We start from the raw sequence: 16754 nt of genomic DNA, 5'->3' as shown, positions 1-16754 counted from the left end.
TGAAGCCTGGAGGTGGGTGCTGCACCCCAGCACCCAAGGAGGGGTCCTGCCCCCTCTCCCCGGCGCGAAGGCAAGTAGGAGGCAGCGGGGTGAAGGGATCCCTTTAATACCGGCTGTGGTGGGGGGTCCCCGTGCCCACCCAGGTGTGCACGCGTGCTCTACGTGTATGCACATGGGCGTGCATGCGAATCACATGTGCAAAGTGCACAGGCATGCCCCCCCATGTCCATGTGTGCACACACATGTGTGCACAAGGAAGGGGGTGTGTGCAAATGCCTGGGTCTCCCCCACAGGTGCATGCATGTGCACACCCCTATCACACATGTGCAAGCATGCACACCAACCTGCGTGTGCATGCACACATGTGTGTGTCACATGGGGTGCAGCTTCCCGAGTGCCTGGGAGCAACAGGGCTGCATGTCCCCCAGCCTGGGGGGATTGGTGACAGTGGGACGCCTGGGGATGTGACCCTGGGGACAGCTCGGGGGGGGGGGAGAGGGGCGGCCATGAGCCATGCTGGGGAGGGTGCTGCTTGGTGTCCCCAGTGTCACCTGTCCTGGGGACTTGTTTGTAGGGGGGTGAGGGGACAGGGCAGGCAGCCTGGCTCGCCATTCTCCTCAGAGCCCCTGCCCGGGGCGGGGACCTGCCCACAGCAGTAAAAAAAAAAAAATCCTCTGGAAGCCCCAAAACAGCCAAAATCTTAGAAAACGATTGGATAAAAAAAAACAACGTGGTGTTTGGCTCCTTCGACCTGGCCGCGGCCACGCTCCTGCTGCCACTGGCACCTGGGGACAGAGGACAGTCACGCTGGGGATGGCATCTGTGGTGGGGGTCCCTACTGAGGAAGGCCCCAGCAATACCAGAGCCACCCTCGCCCCGTGCCACCTTCCCCTTCCCTGGCCCAGGGCCCAGGATACCTCCATGGTGCCCCAGTAACCCCTCAGTGTCCTAGGACAGTGCTCCAGTGCCCCCCCAGTGTCCCAATACAGTGCCCCAGTACCACCTTCTGTCTCAGTGCCCCCCACACTGCCCCAGTACAGTGCCCCAGTGCCTCCCAGTGCCCCCACACTGCCCCAGTGCCCCCGCACTGCCCCAGTACGTACCTACTGGCTGCTGGCAGTGCCCTTGCTGGCGCCTTCCTTTGGTGCTATATGGGTGCCCTCCTCAGCCAGGCTTTGCCGCCCATCCCCGTGGGTCCCTGCGGGCACTGTGGGGCAGAGGCTGAGTTCCAGCCCCTCACCGCACCCCCCAGCCCCCCCAAACCCCCTGGCTCCGGGTGTGTGGAGGCTCCCAGGGTAGTGCTGGTACTCACGCTTGCCACCGGGGCCAGGGCCACCCTCGTGCATCGCCAGCGGGCAGGTGCCGCCAGGGCTGTGGCTGTGCTCGGTGTCACCGTGGTGGCAGTGGCCAGGACCACGCTCCTGGCTGGTGGCAGCTACCTCCTCCTCCTCCTCACCCTGCGCCTGCTTGCACAGGTGATGCTCCACCATCATCTGCAGTTCTGCCAGGCAGGGAGCGGTGCTGTGGGGGATGCGGGGGGCAGTGGTGACCGTCCCCATGCTCCCGGTGACAATGAGGAGATGCAGCCTGGTGGCCTCCTGTCCCCTCTGGTGGCACTTGCCATGCCCACAGGCACGGCCATGCTCTGCCCTGGGCAGGTCCAAGGCCAGCGCAAAGGTGGTGGCATCCCAGCTGCACGTCCCCTGCGGTTCTGGGGGGAACGTCACCTTGTGTCCCCCCCCAAATACCTTTCATGGTCGGGGTGGTGCGGGAAACCTTCTTCCTCTGCCGGGGCGACATGGCCAGACCCGACTGCAAGGCAAGGCGAGGTGCGTGAGTGGGGGCCAGGGGTACACTGGGGTACACCGAGGGGCTGGGGGCTCCCCCGCAGCCCCTTGTGACAGCAGCACCTACCTTCAGCAGTGGGTTGGGCAGCCGGTCTTCATCGATCTCTGGGGGAGCAACAGAGGGGGTGGCAGTAGGACCCACGGTTCAGCAGAAGGTGTGGGGTGCTGTGCTCCATCCTGCACCCCCAATGCGAATTCGGCCCCACTGGGTCTGTTTGTCACCCGTAGGTGCTCAGCATGGCTGTGGGTGCTGTCAGGACAGTCCTGCTCCCTGCCCCAGCATTGTCATCACCCCCCCTGCATTGCCACAGGAACCTGCATCCCATCCCCTGCCGTGCTAGGGTGGCTGGCAGTGTCCCCGCACCAGGGCCAGGGCCAGGCTGGCAGCCCCTAGACCACATCCTGACCCACCCTGGGATGATGCTTAGTCACATGGAGCTGGTTTATTCACAGCCAGAGCTGCTGCCCCGAGTGGGTGCAGGGTCTGGAGGTGGCACTTGGGGACAATGTCCCATCCACTGGGGTGTCCCCAAAGCAGGGGACAGATGACACCACCCAGCTGGGTGGGGCAGGGAGGCTGTGACACAGCCACATGTAGGAGCCCATCCCCAAAGGCCACATGCCAGGTTGGGCTGATGACCAAGGAGCACTTAAATGTCACAGCTGGTGTCCCCTGCTCCCTGTGCCAGCAGGGTGGCCCTGTGCTGGCGACCCCAGTGTTCCTGGCACAGTGTCACAGCCAGTTGCTTCCCCCAGAGATGGATGGGCTGAGTGATACTGGGGCCCGATCCTGGGAGTGCAGCCCTGGAGTGGGTGGGGGTTGAGCGGGGCTGGGTGGGACATGGGGACAGTTCCAGGGTGGGGGACATGGGGTGCTGCTGTGCCAGGGTGAAGGATGAGTCCCACTGCAACAGTGTGCTGTGGTCCTGAGCACCCTGCTGGGGGGCTCCCTGGCTGGGCTGGAGCCTGGGGTGGCGGGGTGATACCTGCGAAGACCCACCTGGGGATGACTGGTCGCTGCTCAGGACCAGGTTGGCAGGAGTCGGTCGGCGCCTCCGGATCTGGGAGGGTACAACAGGAGAGAGTTGGAACCTGCAGCTGCACTCCCAGCCCCACCACACCCACCTAGAGCCCCACCAGCACCAAGACCCCCCCGCAACGTCCTCGTCTCTGGGGCAGTGGCAGCCCCATGGGGACGGAGGCTGCTGGCTGGGGCCCTGAACCCAGCGGCTCCCGTGCCTGGACACACGTGTCTTTTAAATCAACATCTCCTGGCCAGCCCTAATGACAGCTGGGAGCTAATTATACCCCAGCCCCAGGAAGCGCGCGGGGACATCGGTACGGCAACACTGCCGGGGACCTGCCCTTCCTCTGTGGGCACTGTGTCCTTGCCCAAGGTCACCTCGAGCATCCTGCACTGCTCCTACCCCATGTTCCCCCTCTCGGTGCCATCAGGGGGGTTTGGTGGCCCTTTTGGAGGGTTCAGTAGCTTTGTCCAGTGTCAGGGCTGGCAGTGGTGACAGCAGTGACATCACATCCCACAGGCGCCCCCTCGCCCCCTTTCCCCACTGACCCACTAACTGAGTTGCTCAAAAAAAAAAAAAAAAGAATTTCCCAGCGAGGATTCCCTAACAAGGCGGGATGCCTAATGAGATGCTAATGAGGCAGGCGAGCAGCTGGGCGGGCGAAAGGGAGCCCCCTCCCCACCTCCCCCAGCCTCGGCCCCCCCAGCGCATCTTCTCTGTGTCGGCCCCGTTGCCATAGAAACCTGCGATCTGGATTTTAAACGGAGATTACAGGGAGCTGGGAATTGTCGGGAATCGCCCTGGCCCTGCCAGGGACCCACCGATCAGCCTGCACTGTGAGGCTGGGGTTCAACCGCGCCCCACCCCCCCAGCCCAGCGATGGGGCTGGGCTGCACTGGGCTCCCCCCGGGGCTGAATGCGGCCCCGCAGCTCCTGGTGAGGGACTGGGGGAAGCCAGAGCCACCCCCGGGCTGCTCTAGCACCTCGGAAGCCTCCCCCAGGTGTGGGGCAGGGTTGTGCCCCATGGTGCAGCCACCCAGCACTGGGGTGGGGTGGGGGACACTGGTGCCACCTGCTCAAGGTCACCCAGGTGGAGCTGAGCCCCCTGAGCTGTGCTCCCCTTCCTGCTCCAGACCAGGCAGGGGATGCAGGCGTCGACACAGCTCCCACCCCAACATCCTGGGAAGGGATGCTCTGGTCTGTCCATCCTTCATCCCTCTGTTCCTCCCTCCCTCCATCCCCAGTTCGGCTGGGGCGCTGCACTCTCCTGCCGCTGCTATTTTTAGATCGATCTCCACCATCGATTAAGAACCACCATGACTGAGAGTGGCAGAGGTCCCAGCCCTGGCAGCCTGCAGCAGGCATGGCATCGCTGGGGGGCTGCTCCCTCTGGATCCAGGGGTGAGCTGGGATGGGAACATCATCGGGGATGGGAATGGGATGGGTCCAGCTCATCTCTCAACATGATGGGAGCAAACACCCCCAGATGGTCCTCCTCCAGCCTTGGGGACACGCAGTGCGCAGGGTGGAGCTGGGGTCCTGGGCAGAGGTGCAGGACAAACCCCTGGACCAGGCTTGGCACCCGTGGGTGGCACCCAGGAGTGCCAGGGCAGGTGGATGCTCTTGCCAGAGGTGGGGGTCAAGTGGCTGCGGGACCAGTGGAGACCCAAGAAAGTCCATGGGGACAAGGTTCTTTTGGAGGGTGGGGCTGGACAGGCTTGGGGACAACTCTGCAGGACACAGGGACATTGTGCTGCAGCCTGGCAAGGGACTGACACATCTGAGCTCCCCATCAGCGCAAGCCCCCAACGAGGGGAACCCACATCAGGCCTTCCTCTGCAGGGACACCCCAAAAAAGGGGAGCTGTAAATGCAGGGAGGGGACATCAGCATTGTCACCTACTGCCACCACATGGGGCTGGCTGTTGGGGCCCTGCCACACCACCAAGCACTGCCAAACCAGGGCTCTGACAGACGCCGAAACGTGGCTGAATTCCCCTGGGAGGGGAAACTGAGGCAGGGACAAGCAGGGGACTCCCCAGGGCAGGGTCATGCCTGGGCCTCCCGTAGCCTGGCTGTGATGGGAGGTGGGCGTGAGCACCCCTGCTCCTCACTGCAGCCGGGGCAGGTGCTGGGGGTCTTGCACTCACCCCCTCCTTGGCTCTTGCCCTCCCCTCCTGGGGGGGCCGTGCTGCAAATGAGCTGTGAGCAGCCCCAGATGGTGCGTGGCCGTATTTAGCGACAGTGAGATGCTTGCCAGGGAGGTGGCCCACACGTGCCTCGGCGCCGCTGGCACACGGATGTAACTCAGCCAGGAGCCACCTGGCTACTAGGGACCCCCAGTCTGGGTGGGGGAACTCAGCTGGGACCACTGGCTAGAGTCCCCCCCACCCCATCAGCATCCTCAAGCGCCTGCAGAGCTTCCCATGCCTGGCGATGATGGGGACTGCGGTGTGGCTAGGTGGTCCCCCCAGGACTCCTCTTGTCCCCTGCAGCCCCCAGGGTGCAGGGGCATTGCCAGAGTGGGGCGAGGCGGGCAGGGAGGGGGGTCAGGCTGCCCAAAGGGGCTCCTGGTCCCCTGCGGGCAGCCCTCAGCCCTGCCGTGCCCCCCAGCTGCGCTGCCCCGGCCCCGAGGTTATTCTGGGATCCCCTCCAGTGGAGCAGGGGTTGAGCAAGGGCCGGAGGGCCCGGGGGAGGGCCCGGGGGGGCGGTAACCTTATACCCGGCCCGGGATGGCTCCCGCGGTGTCGCTGAGCCAGCACATGGCCCTGGCACGGCCACCCGGTCCCTACGGGCACAGACAGCCCCGAGCCCACGGGGGTGGCCGCGGTACAGCGGGGGCTGCTCTGCGGGGTGTGTGTGGAACTCGGGAAGGTGTCCCCCAGTGTCCCCAGTGCCGGGGCGGTTGCACCCACCTGGCAGCGCCCGGGCGCGTCCCCGTTATCACCCACCGCCCCGGCACCACGGCAGTTGCACGGGGGCCGCTCGGTGACCCCCCCACCCCCGGGCCTGCCCTTGCCGTGCCCGCAATCCCCCGCACCGCCCGCTGTCCCCCCCGCTCCCGGCAGGACCCCCCGGCTCCCCCCGCGCCCCCCAGCCCCGGTGTCCACCCGGTGTCCCCGCCCCCCCGCCGGTGCCTGCCCCCCCCCACCTGCTCGGCCGCCTCCGGGTCGAGGTGCGGCTCCAGCAGCGGCACCGTGAACTGGATCTTGCGGGGGCTGTTGGGCTCCATGGCGGGCGGCGGCTCCGGCGGCTCCCGGCGGCTCCCGGCGGCTCCCGGCCCTGCCCGGGCTGCCCCGCCCCGCCCCGCCCCGCCCCGCCCCGCCCCCGCCCGCGGCGCGCACGGGTGGGCGGTGGGACCCGCCAGGACAGACGCAGGGACGGAGAGGGGGGCACTGGGACCACGCGCCGGGACACTGGGATGGACACATGGACAGGGCTGGGACACAGGGACAGACACACGGACACGGACCCTGGGACACAGGGACGGACGCAATGAACACAGGGATGGGCTCCATGACACACGGACACAGGGATGGACCCCGGGGACACAGGGACTGACCCCGGGACACAGGGACGGACACAGGGACAGACACATGGACACAGGCACGGACCCTGGGACACAGGGACAGACACACAGACACAGGGATGGACCCCGGGACACAGTGGCAGCATGGATGGACCCTGGGACACAGGGACAGAAACACATGGAGGCAAGGACAGACACATAGACAGGCCCCAGGACACATAGACAGACGTGGACACGAGGACAGATACATGGGCAAACCCTGGGACAAAGGGACAGACACACAGGCACAAGGACAGACTCCAGGACACAAGGACAGAGATTTGGACACAAGGATGGACACGTGGATGGACCCTGGGACAACAGGACAGAGACACGGACACAAAAAGAAGCTCCAGGACACTGGGACAGACACGCAGAAACAAGGACAGACAGACAGGCCTTGGAATGGACAGACAGCAGGACAGGCGCTGGGGCGCAGAGGCACGTGGGCAAAGGGATGCAGGGACAGACATGTGGGTGACGACGCAGGGATGGACACACAGACAGGCACGTGAACACAGAGGCACACACCTGGACTGATGGACACCTGGACACGGGCACCGGCACACAGTGACTTGCGGAGACAGCCACACAAGCAGTGGGACAGCCAGGCACAGGTAGATGGACACCAGGACAGGCGGGCACACAGACGGACACTGATCGGCACATGCTCTTGCATGCTCGGACATGCTCACACACACATACGCTGACACGCGTGTGCATGCACATGCACACCCCATGACACGCAGGCGGGTGTGTGCGCGTGCACCTGCAGATGTGTGCATACACATGCAGTCCCCACACACGTGCGCACAGCCAGGTCAGGGCCTGTCAGGGGGAGTGACAAGGACAGGGACGGGTGCTCCCCCGGGGGGGCTTCCCAGGAGGTCCCGTCGGGTGCCAGCAGGGATGGCCAAAGTCCGGCAGCACCTGTTTTGACACGGGGTGGCCTTGCCATCGTTCACCTGCACTTGGCCTCGCGGGGCCAGGGACACAGCCAGCAGCTCTCGGGGACTGTGCCCCCTTCTGCAGTGACCAGCCCTGCGCCCCTTGTCTGTCCTAATGAGGCTGTTAATTGCAGGGCAATGGAAGGGGCTTGGTGTGGTGTCAGCCCCCCGCTGGATGCATCGGAGGGGGGGTCCCAGCGGGGTGAGAGTGGGTCCTGGAGGGGACGTGGGTCAGCCTGGTGCCAGTGGACAGGACAGATGGATGGACGGGGTGGCCACAGGGGCCTGGGCATCCCGGGGACACGGATGCTGTGGGCAGCAAGCTTGTGGGGACACCCTAAAAAAAAAAAAAAAAAAAAAGAGGATGAAAAATTTAGTTGTAGGATTGAGGTGGGCAACATCCTGGGGGGAGGGGGCACAGGGTGGGGGTCTGCAGGGTGCCCCCACCCATGTCGGGGGCTGCCCCCCCACCCCCCACCCCACCCCTTGTCTCCTGCAACAGGGCTGCGCCCCTCCGGTGCAATGCACCCCCGTACCCCACGCACCCCCACCCAGCAAAGCCCCCAGGACTTGGGGCAGGGAGGGGGGAGCTCTGGGGGGCTGGGGGCGCCCTGCCACAGCCGCCATGAATGTGTGTCCCATCACTTATTCATGCAGGCAGGAGGCTGCTGGGATCTGGCAGGAGGAACTCACTAACTAGGTCAGGCAGGAGGGGAGGCAGCGGCAGGGGCTGCCTGATCCCCCGGGTGCCCGGGCTGTGCCCTCCGCCGGGCAGGGAGCAGGCACTGGGGGGTCCCCATGGCGGGGCCAGGGCAGTGTGGGAAGGGGATGCTGCTGCCGGCGGTGTGTGGCCACAGGGCGCTGGGCATCTGGGCAAGGGTGCTGCCAGAAAAGCGGGGTGCTCTGCAGGGGGTGAAATGGGAGCAGGATCACCCAAACCCCTGCATGAACGGCCCCTCATCCCCAAACCCAGTGGCTCCCCAGGGCCGTGTCCTGGTGTCCTGCTCCGATGTGATGCAGCCACCATTAATTACTGATGCAAAAAGCACTTGGTAAAATGCCACTTTGTGCTGCTGTGCCCCTCTCCAGCCCCCTGCACTCATGTCCCCAGCCCCTCACTCCTGTGGTTGCATTTGGTGACACCCCCATGGGGTGTACCTGCTCCTGGGGTTTAATCCTTCCTGGTACTGGGTTTCTCTCCGCAGGGCTGCTTTGCCTTTGCAGTCCCCACTCCCCTAGATAGGGGTCCTCCTCCTCCCCAGGGACCCCTGTGGCTGCTGAGTGATGGGGGGGGGGGCATCCCTGCGCATCCCTCTGCCCACCCGTGCTCTGCCCACAGCCATTTCCTTTCGCTCCTCAATGGGCTTTTACAGGAAAACCCTTCCCAGCTTCTATCCAGCCTGAGCATCCTGGCTCCCTGCAGCGGGGGCTGCTTCTGTCAGGGAAAAAAAGTCTTGGGGGCCAGCGGGGAAATAAAAATATCTTTGGAGCTGTGTAGGCACCTAGCAGAGGAGTTTGTGGGGGAGGATGAAGTGGAGAGATGGAGCCTGGGCCACAGGCTGGCTCCTGCTTGGCGTCCAGATGCCGGCATGGTGATGGTGGGTGTGTACGGCTGAGAGCAGAGTGTGATGAGAGTGGGCTTGAGGATGGCAATGCATATGAAATTGGGGTGTGTGTGGGGGGGCAATGTTCTGCCCCAGGATTGAGGTTAAGCTGTCTGTTGTCAGGGCCAAAAATGCCAATATTTGGACCTTAGTGGCAACCTGGGTCCCTTTGCTGCTAAATACGATGTCACCCGACCCTTGGGCTCTGTGCCCGCCCTCCCCCCCGAGGCCCTGGCATCTCGGGTGCTGGATGTGATCAGGGAGAACAAGGCCGTTTTCCCGCTCCCACCCTGGAGTGGAGCCAGACAAGGGGTGATGTGAGCAGGGACATGCCTACATGCCTGCCCTTTGCAGGGGATGTGCCAGGTGAAGCCACTCCTGAGTCATCTGCCCCCCCCCCCCGAAGCCCCGGGCAGGAGGAACGGTTAATTCAGGGCTTCACCCGCACTCACAGGCTAAAAATATCCTTCCCGCGGGCAGCACCATTCCTGGCCAGCTCTGTGCTGGGAGCTTCCTTGCCTTTTTTGACGGGATCGTGGCTCACGATGGGGCAGTGCCCAGGCTCCTCGCTGCCATATTGCCGAAACCCAACTTCTGGTGGAGTTGAGGGCATGGATGAGGGACCAGGGATCTTACCTCGGTAGCTGTGATGTCCCCACTGGAGGTGAGTGCTGTCTGCATGTTGGAGATGTCCTCTGTGTGCTTTCATTCCATTGCTGGAGGAGACGCTGGAGGGTGGGATTGGAGATGCCAGCCCAGCTTGGCAAATAACCTGCAGGGAAAACTGTCTCCATCACACCCTTGTCACCCTTCAAACCGGGGGCGGCTTCATCTGTCACCCCATGGGTTCCCCCCAGCCTGGCTCATCCACCCTGGGCAGAGCCCCTTATTGGGGCCGTGCTGGGCTCACATGGCCAGCAGGCAATAAGCCACCTGTGCCACACACCCATTCCGCACTCCCTGACTGGCATGTTGGCATTGGCAGCTTGGCAGTGTGCTAGACCCTGGGATGCTCAGCCGGGAGGGAGCCAGGTGCTGTGGGGTGTGAAGCAAACCTCCTGCTCCTCCTCACATCCCCTGTGGAAAGCCGAGCCAGCACCTCGTGCTCTGTGGGGAACTCAGGGCCTTGGCACCCCCACTGGGGTACCACAGCTGACCTCAGGGCAGGCTGGGTGCAGGACACCCCGCCAGAAGGTGAGTGCCCTGTTGCCCATGGCAAGGGTGACCTGTGTGGCTCAGTTGGTGCCTGGGCTATTATTAGCCACCCTCACCCACGCTGGCAGCTCATTAAGTTTTTCCCGTTGTGGTAGCGGATGTGGGTCAACGTTTGAGGTTTGGCTGTTGATTTTTTTAATTTCCTCTTCAAAACAGATGAGTTTCCTCCCTCCTTGCTGACGACAGATGCCGCCGGGGGCCGGGTGTGGTGGTGGTGCAGCAGGATGCCACGGCTGATGGTCCCTCACTAGAGATAGGCAGCGCTTGGTGGGGCTGCCCAGCTGCCCCCTGCCCCGGTGAGTGCCAGAGCCACGCAGGGGGACTTGGGGGTGGTTTTGCCCATGAGGGGTTGTAGGGGGGACCTGGGGGTTGCAGAGATGGAGGGCAGAAGAATGGGAGATGGATGGACCTGGGTTTTGGGCAAGGAAGAAAAAGGGCCATGAGTGTGATGGGGATTCTGGGCACTTGGGAGAGACGATTCCCTTACTCTGAGCAAATAGAAAACTCTTTTATGGCAGCAAAGGGATGGGGAGCAGAGTAGGGACCAGAGGGGCTGAGGGAGACAGGGCTGGGGGTGGCAGGGCATGGGGCTGGGATGATCTGGGATGCAGCAGGACAAAGGAGCCCTGGCTTGGTCCCCCAACCACAGTCCCGTGTGCCGCAGCCCCTCGCTGGGCTCTGCAAAGCCCCTTTGCCCCCGCAGCATTATCAGCCCAGGGGGTCTGTAGGCTGTTAACGGTTACACAGGGTGGTCACAGCATCTCCTGGCTCTGCAGCTCCCGAGGGGCTGGGATGGGGAGACTGCCCAGCCACGTGCCACAGGCAGGCTGGATGTGGCCTCGATGAAGAGCCCAGCTGCAAGGCCGCTGCTCCCTGACTACCCCCAGCCGGGTGCCTGGGGGTGATGTCCTTGCCCTGAGCATCATGGGGGTCTGGGGTGGCCCAGGTGGGTGCTGCCGGGTCCTGCCCAGGGCCTCACCCTGTCCTGCACCCTGCCTGGCAAGAGGGGAAATGGGGAAATGGTGACAGGGTGCCCTCCCTCTGCTGGGGACTGTTGGCAGGGTTGTGGCAAGGTGCTGTTGGGTGGGGGATGAACTGTGCAGTGGGCCACGGCTGGATTAGGATGCTGGTGCTGCAGGAGACGGCTCGACGGATGCTCCTGTTCCAGCAATGCTTGGGTGATTGCTGAACTGGGGTGCTCCTGCTCTGGCTGTGCTCAGCTACGGGGATGCGTGGCTGGAGCAGGCATACAGCTTGAGAACCCCATCCCCTGTGGCTGCAGGGGTGCTGTGGGGTTCTGCCTGTGCTGGGGGGGTGTCCCTGTCCCCAGCCAGGACCTGTGCTGGGGAGGGTAGAGGACAAAGGACCAGGTGTCCTCAGTGGGTGCCATGGAGGAGCTGGATGCTGGGAGCCTGTAATCTTTCAGGTCCTTCAGGAACAGGGAACTCCTTGGGGACATGGTACCCTGCTTTGCTCAGGGGCTGTAGGACAGGTTGGGGATGGATGTAGAGCCACCTCCCTACGGGAGCTGGGGGGAGAGGCACTCGTTTGCCAGCGAGGAAGGTCCACACTCTGGAGCTCTGCATCATCTGTACTGGAGCATGCCCAGCTGTGGTGCAGCTCTGTATGCCTTATCTCAGCCCCACCAGATCTTCCATTCCCTCCGGCAGCTCCATCCCCGTCCCCCTCCAGCCCCTTGGTGCAGTGTTGGCACCCAGGGAAATGTCTGGCCAGGGGCTGAGCAGCCCTGGGCTTCCCAGAGCCCACCCAGCACCTGCCTGTAGAGCACCCGATAGTCCCACACCATGGACAGGAGCTGGAGGAGACCCTTCATCTTCACGGCTCTCCTGTCCCTGCAGGTACCATCCTGGCCTGTCTGGTGCTGCAGCCATGGAGGGAGCATCGCTGCTGAGCCCCTCCTCATGGGAGAAGCGTCGTGCATGGGTCAGACAAAGCCGGTGCTGGCGGACCACCACGGTGGAGGAAGAGGCGGCCGCTGCCATGCAGGATGTCCCTGAGCTACAGCCACCCCACCTGGACGATGTCTTCCTCGAAGGTTGGGGAGGCCCTGGGCTGCAGATGGGATGGGGGTCCCTGTGCGCTGGCTCATCTCATTGGTGTTTCTGTCCCTCACCCAGGAAACCCCTCCAGCAAGATAGAGATGTGGCTGCAGGAGTGTGGGTGAGCTGGGCGGCAGGCGGGGGCAGCCCTGGGGGTGCCTGTGCCGTAACGCCATTCCCACAACAATGTTGGTGTCACTGCGGGGACAGGGAGGGTGGTGGGACCATGGTCACACTTGGCCCTTCCTGGAAGTTGCACCTGAGCAGGCACATGGGTGTCAGTGGGATGGCGGTGTCACTCCCTCCCCACTGCCTGCATGCCCCCATGCAGGAAGCGCAGGTGGCACCTGGCTGTGGCTCTGCTACATGCCAGGGCCACCAGCGTGGGGTGTCAGTCCTGTGCCTGGCATCACATGGATGCATCCAGAAAATCCCTGGCTGGGCTGGGAGAACAGGCTGGTAGCATCGCCCCCCTGCACCATGCTGGGAGGTCTCCAGTGTCTCACAGGGGTCTGGGATTGGGGGTCTGTTGAGGGGACCCCCCTCTCCTGAGCATTCCACCATGGAGCACCTGCCTGCAAGCCCAGCCACTGTCTCCTTGCTCTCACCCTGTCCCCCAACGTCTGTGTCCCTGTCCCCACCTCTGCTCAGGTCTCCCATTCCACCTCCAGCCCCCCAGCACAGGGGCATGGGGATGTGACTGGGGTCTTGCTCTCTTGCAGGTCATCGGGGGAAGTCCTGCCAGAGGAGATGGGCTTGCCGGGCCCCTGTGGTATGTCAGCTTTGCCACCATGGTTCTCCTGGGGGGCTGAGGCTGGTGGTCCCTGCATGTCCCCAAAGCCCACCCAGCCCATAGGCTGCATGCAAGATGCAGAGTGATGAGCAGGGGGTCTTTGAGGACCTTGAGACCTGTCCCCAGCTCTCTGTGCCTGCACCTTGCAAAGCTTTTCTCTCTTGCAGTGTGTGGGAGCAATGGGACCAGCTTCGAGGATGACCTGACCCTGGGAGCTGAAGGTACGAGCCACCCCTGGGTGTGCTGGGGTGTCCCCAGGCTGTCCGGGCAGAGGCAGGGGGTCTTGGGACAGGCAGGAGCAGACCTGGGGGGTCAGCCACCATTGGTAGCTTTTCCTCCAGGAGGGTTTTGGTGGAGCTGGGCTGTCCCCAAGCTCTGTGTCCCCACAGGCTCCAGGCTGTAGCTGTCAGGAAGGACATCTCCCAGGGTGGTGAGTGTGGGACCTTTCCCAAAATACCCCGTCTCATTTCCTGCTGCCTCTCTGCTCCCTTTTTCCAGCTCTTCTGCTCCCAGGGAGCGACAAGGTCACAGGCAGGTGAGGTCTGGGGTCCCAGGGGAGGCTGGCAGTGAGGCTGGGGGCACTGTCCCTGTGCATCCTGCTGGCATTATCCCCTTTGCTCATCTCCTTGCTGCAGAGCTCCACAGGACAAGCACCTCAACCTGGGGCACAGCATGGCATCCAGTGCCCTCTCCAGCCTCACCACCAAGACCAGCTCCAGGTAGGAGTGAGGTGGGGGTTCTCTGGTGGGGGGTGTCAGGTCACTCTGTCATGAGACTGGTCCCTGTGGGGCTGAGCTGGGGCTGCCCCCTACCCTGCAGCATCTCCGAGGTCCTGGAGTGGTGGCAGGCGGATGCTGAGGAGATCCTCTACAACCTGGGCTTTGTGCAGAGTGAGCCGGGGGCTGTGGCCCGCATCCCTGCACGCTTCTTCTCAGCTCCTTCCCATGCCAAAGGCATCAACTTCCAGCTCTTCCTCAAGGCCCAAGTGCAGCGCATGGAGATGGAGGACCCCTGCCTGATGCTGGCTAGTGAGTCCCCAAGCCCCCTGCCTGGGGAGACGCCAACAGCCACAGTGGGATCCACCATGCTGGCTGGGCTTTTCCCCTTCGGGGTGGTGGGAAAGATGCTCCTGTGCCTCAGTTTCCCTATGCGTGAGCTAGGAGAACATAGCCAGCCCACCCCACCCCTGCTGCAGCCCCTTGCCCCATCTCCCAGCCTCACCGGGCATCCCTCAGCCCACAGCCACCCCCAATCCCCCCATTTCCTCCCATCCCCCCCAGGTCGCTTCCAGCAGGTCCAGGCTCTGGCTGCCACAGCAGATGCTTTCTTCTGCCTCTACTCCTATGTCTCACGGACCCCTGTGCAGCGCATCTCCCCCTCCCACCTCTCCTGGGCTTATCCAGATGTCCCCGACATCTGCATCACCCCTAACAAGCCCAGCACCCTTTCGCCCGTGGAGCGTCTGAAGAAGGCTGTGTCCACCATGTGCCTCTACATGTCCCCGCGGGATGAGGACAGCCCGCGTGGGACTGGCCGGGTGCCCACCGTGCCCACTAGCCAGCCCAGTGCCATGGGGAAGGTGGTGCAGGAGGTGCTGGAGCGGGTGCGGGAGGAGAGGTTTTGGTTCGACCCAGCCCATGTCCTCAAGGGCTGGGGAAGGGGTGGGCGCACAGGGATGGTGCAGCACGAGTGGGGAGCAAAGGGTGGTCCCCCAATGCTGCCACCACCATGGCTGGTGCAGGGTGTCCCTGTGTGTTCCCATCAAGGTGGTGTGGATGCCCCAGCATGCTGCGGAGCAGAGCAGGAGCCATTCCCACAGCCAGCCCCAACAGGGGCGCTGGTGGGTGCTGTGTGGGGACACCTGGAGCGGTCCTGTCCCCATGGCCAGGGGAGTGTTGGCAGCCCTGCAGCAGTGGTTCAGGGGGCTGGGGATGCTCTGTGCCTGGCGGGAGCAGCACAGGTCACCATGGAGGACCACAGGCTGGATGCTGCTGCCCCATGGGTGAATGCCACCTTGTCCACGACGCTGGGTCCCCTGACTCCCCCTGCCAGCCAGATGTGGGTGACCCCCGAGTGCTCAGAGGGGCTGAGATCTGAGGGGGACTCCAGCTTTGGTTTTGGCTCCTGGAGGACCTCCTCCATGAGGATGGCAGGGTCCCATGGGTGCCACCCAGACCCCCTGGACCCCACTGGGGTACATTCCCCTGGCTCAGGCACACCAAGAGCTGGAGGCCACTGGACTCAGTGGAGCAGGGGCCGATTCCAGGGGGGTACTCCGAGGGATCCTGGGCGGCAGCAGGGTGATTCACTGGGGCTGCAGCCCACTGGGAAGGGCCCCTTGCTCCACTGTCGCAGCTGGCAGGAGCTGGTGGACTCCTTTGAGATGGAGGAGGTGAGGGGTGATGCCCAGGTGATGGGTGCAGAAGGGTTGGGGGCTGGAGAGGGCTGGGAGCAGAGGGCAGCAGTACAGGGAGTCCCTTCAGCTGGCGGGTGATGCTGGGTGAGCTGGCGCGGGGTGGGAAGGAGTTGGAGCAGGAAATGTCTCCAGAGCATTCTCAGGCTTTTAAGGTTTGAATGATTTAGAGCATCAAATGGAGCCTCTTGCAAGGGGGAGCTGGGGTCATGGGCATGATGGCCAGCTCCTGCACGCACATGCTTGCCTGTGTGGGCTTGCACATATGCACAAGCATCATTGCACATATGTACAAGCATCCTTGCACACACACAGGAGGATGCATGGGCGCACACATGCACTGACGCACTTTTGCACATGCACATGTGTGCACTGACACACTCACCTGGTGCAGCTCCTCATGCATGTGTGCACTGACACACTCGCCCAGTACAGCTCCTCATGCACACGTGTGCACCGACACATTCACCTGGTGCAGCTCCTCACCCCGCCCTGCCGTTTCCTGCCTGCAGGTGCTGAGCGCCAGTGAGGAAGATAATGATGACGACTGTGATGCTTGCAATGAAGCTGTCCAGTCCCTCCATCCCTCCATCAGGATCCAAAAAGGTAAGTTGTGGGGGTTCCCCACCCTCCTGAGGGGCACTGGGGACAGTGGGGCTGCCAGCCCAGTGGGTGCCTGGTGCCAGCGCGTGTCCCCATGTCCTGTGTCCCCCTGCTCCAGGCTTCATGCTGCATGCCAGCAGTGGCCAGTCCGACAGCAGTGGCTTTGTGGAGGAGCCAGTGCCTGGCCAGACGCCCATCGCTCAGCTCCACAGCACTGACCAGATGGCCTGAGGCCACCGCAGAGGGACCTGGGCTTGCCCCAGCATCGGCAGGATGGACTGTACCATGCTGCCACGTTCTGGACACAGAGACCACGCTCAGCCAAGGGCTGAGCACTGTGTGTACACGTGTGTGTGTGTGTGCGCGCGCACATGTAAGTGCATGTGTGTGTATGGGTGCACGTGTGGGTGCACGTGTGGGTGTTTGGCACAGACAAACTTGTAACTCAGGACTTTTGCCCCAGGGCCACACGTGTTCCCCTGCTTCTCTCCAGCCCGCTGGCTCTGGGGCCATGGCTGCAGTGGGACAACACTGGGGATGTCACCCCTGGCCCTGGCTCCTGGGGACATCACTTGCACTTTGGCCACTGTCGGTCACCTGTGCTGCAGCACCTGTAACACTAGGAGAGGGGTTTGCTGGGCAGAGCAAGCAGCACGCTGGAAATAAAGTTCCCAAAGGGA

General features: G+C 63.5%; 2 protein-coding genes across 5 annotated transcripts; one reads left to right on the top strand and one right to left on the bottom strand.

The window, feature by feature from the left end:
- Positions 1 to 489: 489 nt before the first annotated feature.
- Positions 490 to 6152, bottom strand: PPP1R1A (protein phosphatase 1 regulatory inhibitor subunit 1A). The gene is made up of 7 exons (XM_056322661.1): positions 6023 to 6152; positions 2848 to 2908; positions 1915 to 1952; positions 1749 to 1812; positions 1313 to 1501; positions 1104 to 1198; positions 490 to 785 (listed from the first exon to the last, which is right to left on the bottom strand). The coding sequence occupies exons 1-6, from the start codon at positions 6101 to 6103 to the stop codon at positions 1104 to 1106; spliced, it is 528 nt and encodes a 175-aa protein (XP_056178636.1). The 5' UTR covers positions 6104 to 6152; the 3' UTR covers positions 490 to 785.
- Positions 6153 to 9550: 3398 nt separating this feature from the next.
- TESPA1 (thymocyte expressed, positive selection associated 1) lies at positions 9551 to 16754 on the top strand. Of its 4 annotated transcripts, none has more exons than XM_056322507.1 (12): positions 9551 to 9654; positions 10362 to 10501; positions 12065 to 12261; positions 12344 to 12386; positions 12988 to 13037; positions 13226 to 13279; positions 13557 to 13593; positions 13694 to 13777; positions 13878 to 14086; positions 14339 to 15450; positions 15984 to 16077; positions 16193 to 16754. In XM_056322507.1, the coding sequence occupies exons 3-12, from the start codon at positions 12096 to 12098 to the stop codon at positions 16303 to 16305; spliced, it is 1962 nt and encodes a 653-aa protein (XP_056178482.1). In that variant the 5' UTR covers positions 9551 to 9654; positions 10362 to 10501; positions 12065 to 12095; the 3' UTR covers positions 16306 to 16754. The 4 variants fall into 4 exon arrangements, with proteins under 4 accessions (XP_056178482.1, XP_056178485.1, XP_056178484.1 ...); XM_056322510.1 differs by having other exon boundaries at positions 9558 to 9654; positions 14339 to 14649; XM_056322509.1 differs by lacking the exons at positions 9551 to 9654; positions 10362 to 10501; positions 12065 to 12261; positions 13557 to 13593 and adding an exon at positions 13448 to 13488 and having other exon boundaries at positions 12368 to 12386.

This window comes from Falco biarmicus, chromosome 19, assembly GCF_023638135.1.
Source record: "Falco biarmicus isolate bFalBia1 chromosome 19, bFalBia1.pri, whole genome shotgun sequence".
In the NCBI taxonomy this organism is placed as follows: Eukaryota; Metazoa; Chordata; class Aves; order Falconiformes; family Falconidae; genus Falco; species Falco biarmicus.
Note: the sequence above shows the minus strand (reverse complement) of the source record. Positions and strands in the feature narration are given on the sequence as shown.

What these genes read in the sequence shown, in the direction of transcription:
- PPP1R1A (XM_056322661.1), bottom strand. Translation starts at nt 6,103, where the DNA reads ATGGAGCCCAACAGCCCCCGCAAGATCCAGTTCACGGTGCCGCTGCTG. An exon ending in TGCCCAACCCACTGCTGAAG is followed by an intron (nt 1,813 to 1,914) that starts GTAGGTGCTGCT and finishes CTTGCCTTGCAG; the next exon opens with TCGGGTCTGGCCATGTCGCC. An exon ending in CCCTGGCCCCGGTGGCAAGC is followed by an intron (nt 1,199 to 1,312) that starts GTGAGTACCAGC and finishes CAGTGCCCGCAG; the next exon opens with GGACCCACGGGGATGGGCGG.
- TESPA1 (XM_056322507.1), top strand. Translation starts at nt 12,096, where the DNA reads ATGGAGGGAGCATCGCTGCTGAGCCCCTCCTCATGGGAGAAGCGTCGT. An exon ending in GGACGATGTCTTCCTCGAAG is followed by an intron (nt 12,262 to 12,343) that starts GTTGGGGAGGCC and finishes TCCCTCACCCAG; the next exon opens with GAAACCCCTCCAGCAAGATA. An exon ending in ATGTGGCTGCAGGAGTGTGG is followed by an intron (nt 12,387 to 12,987) that starts GTGAGCTGGGCG and finishes GCTCTCTTGCAG; the next exon opens with GTCATCGGGGGAAGTCCTGC.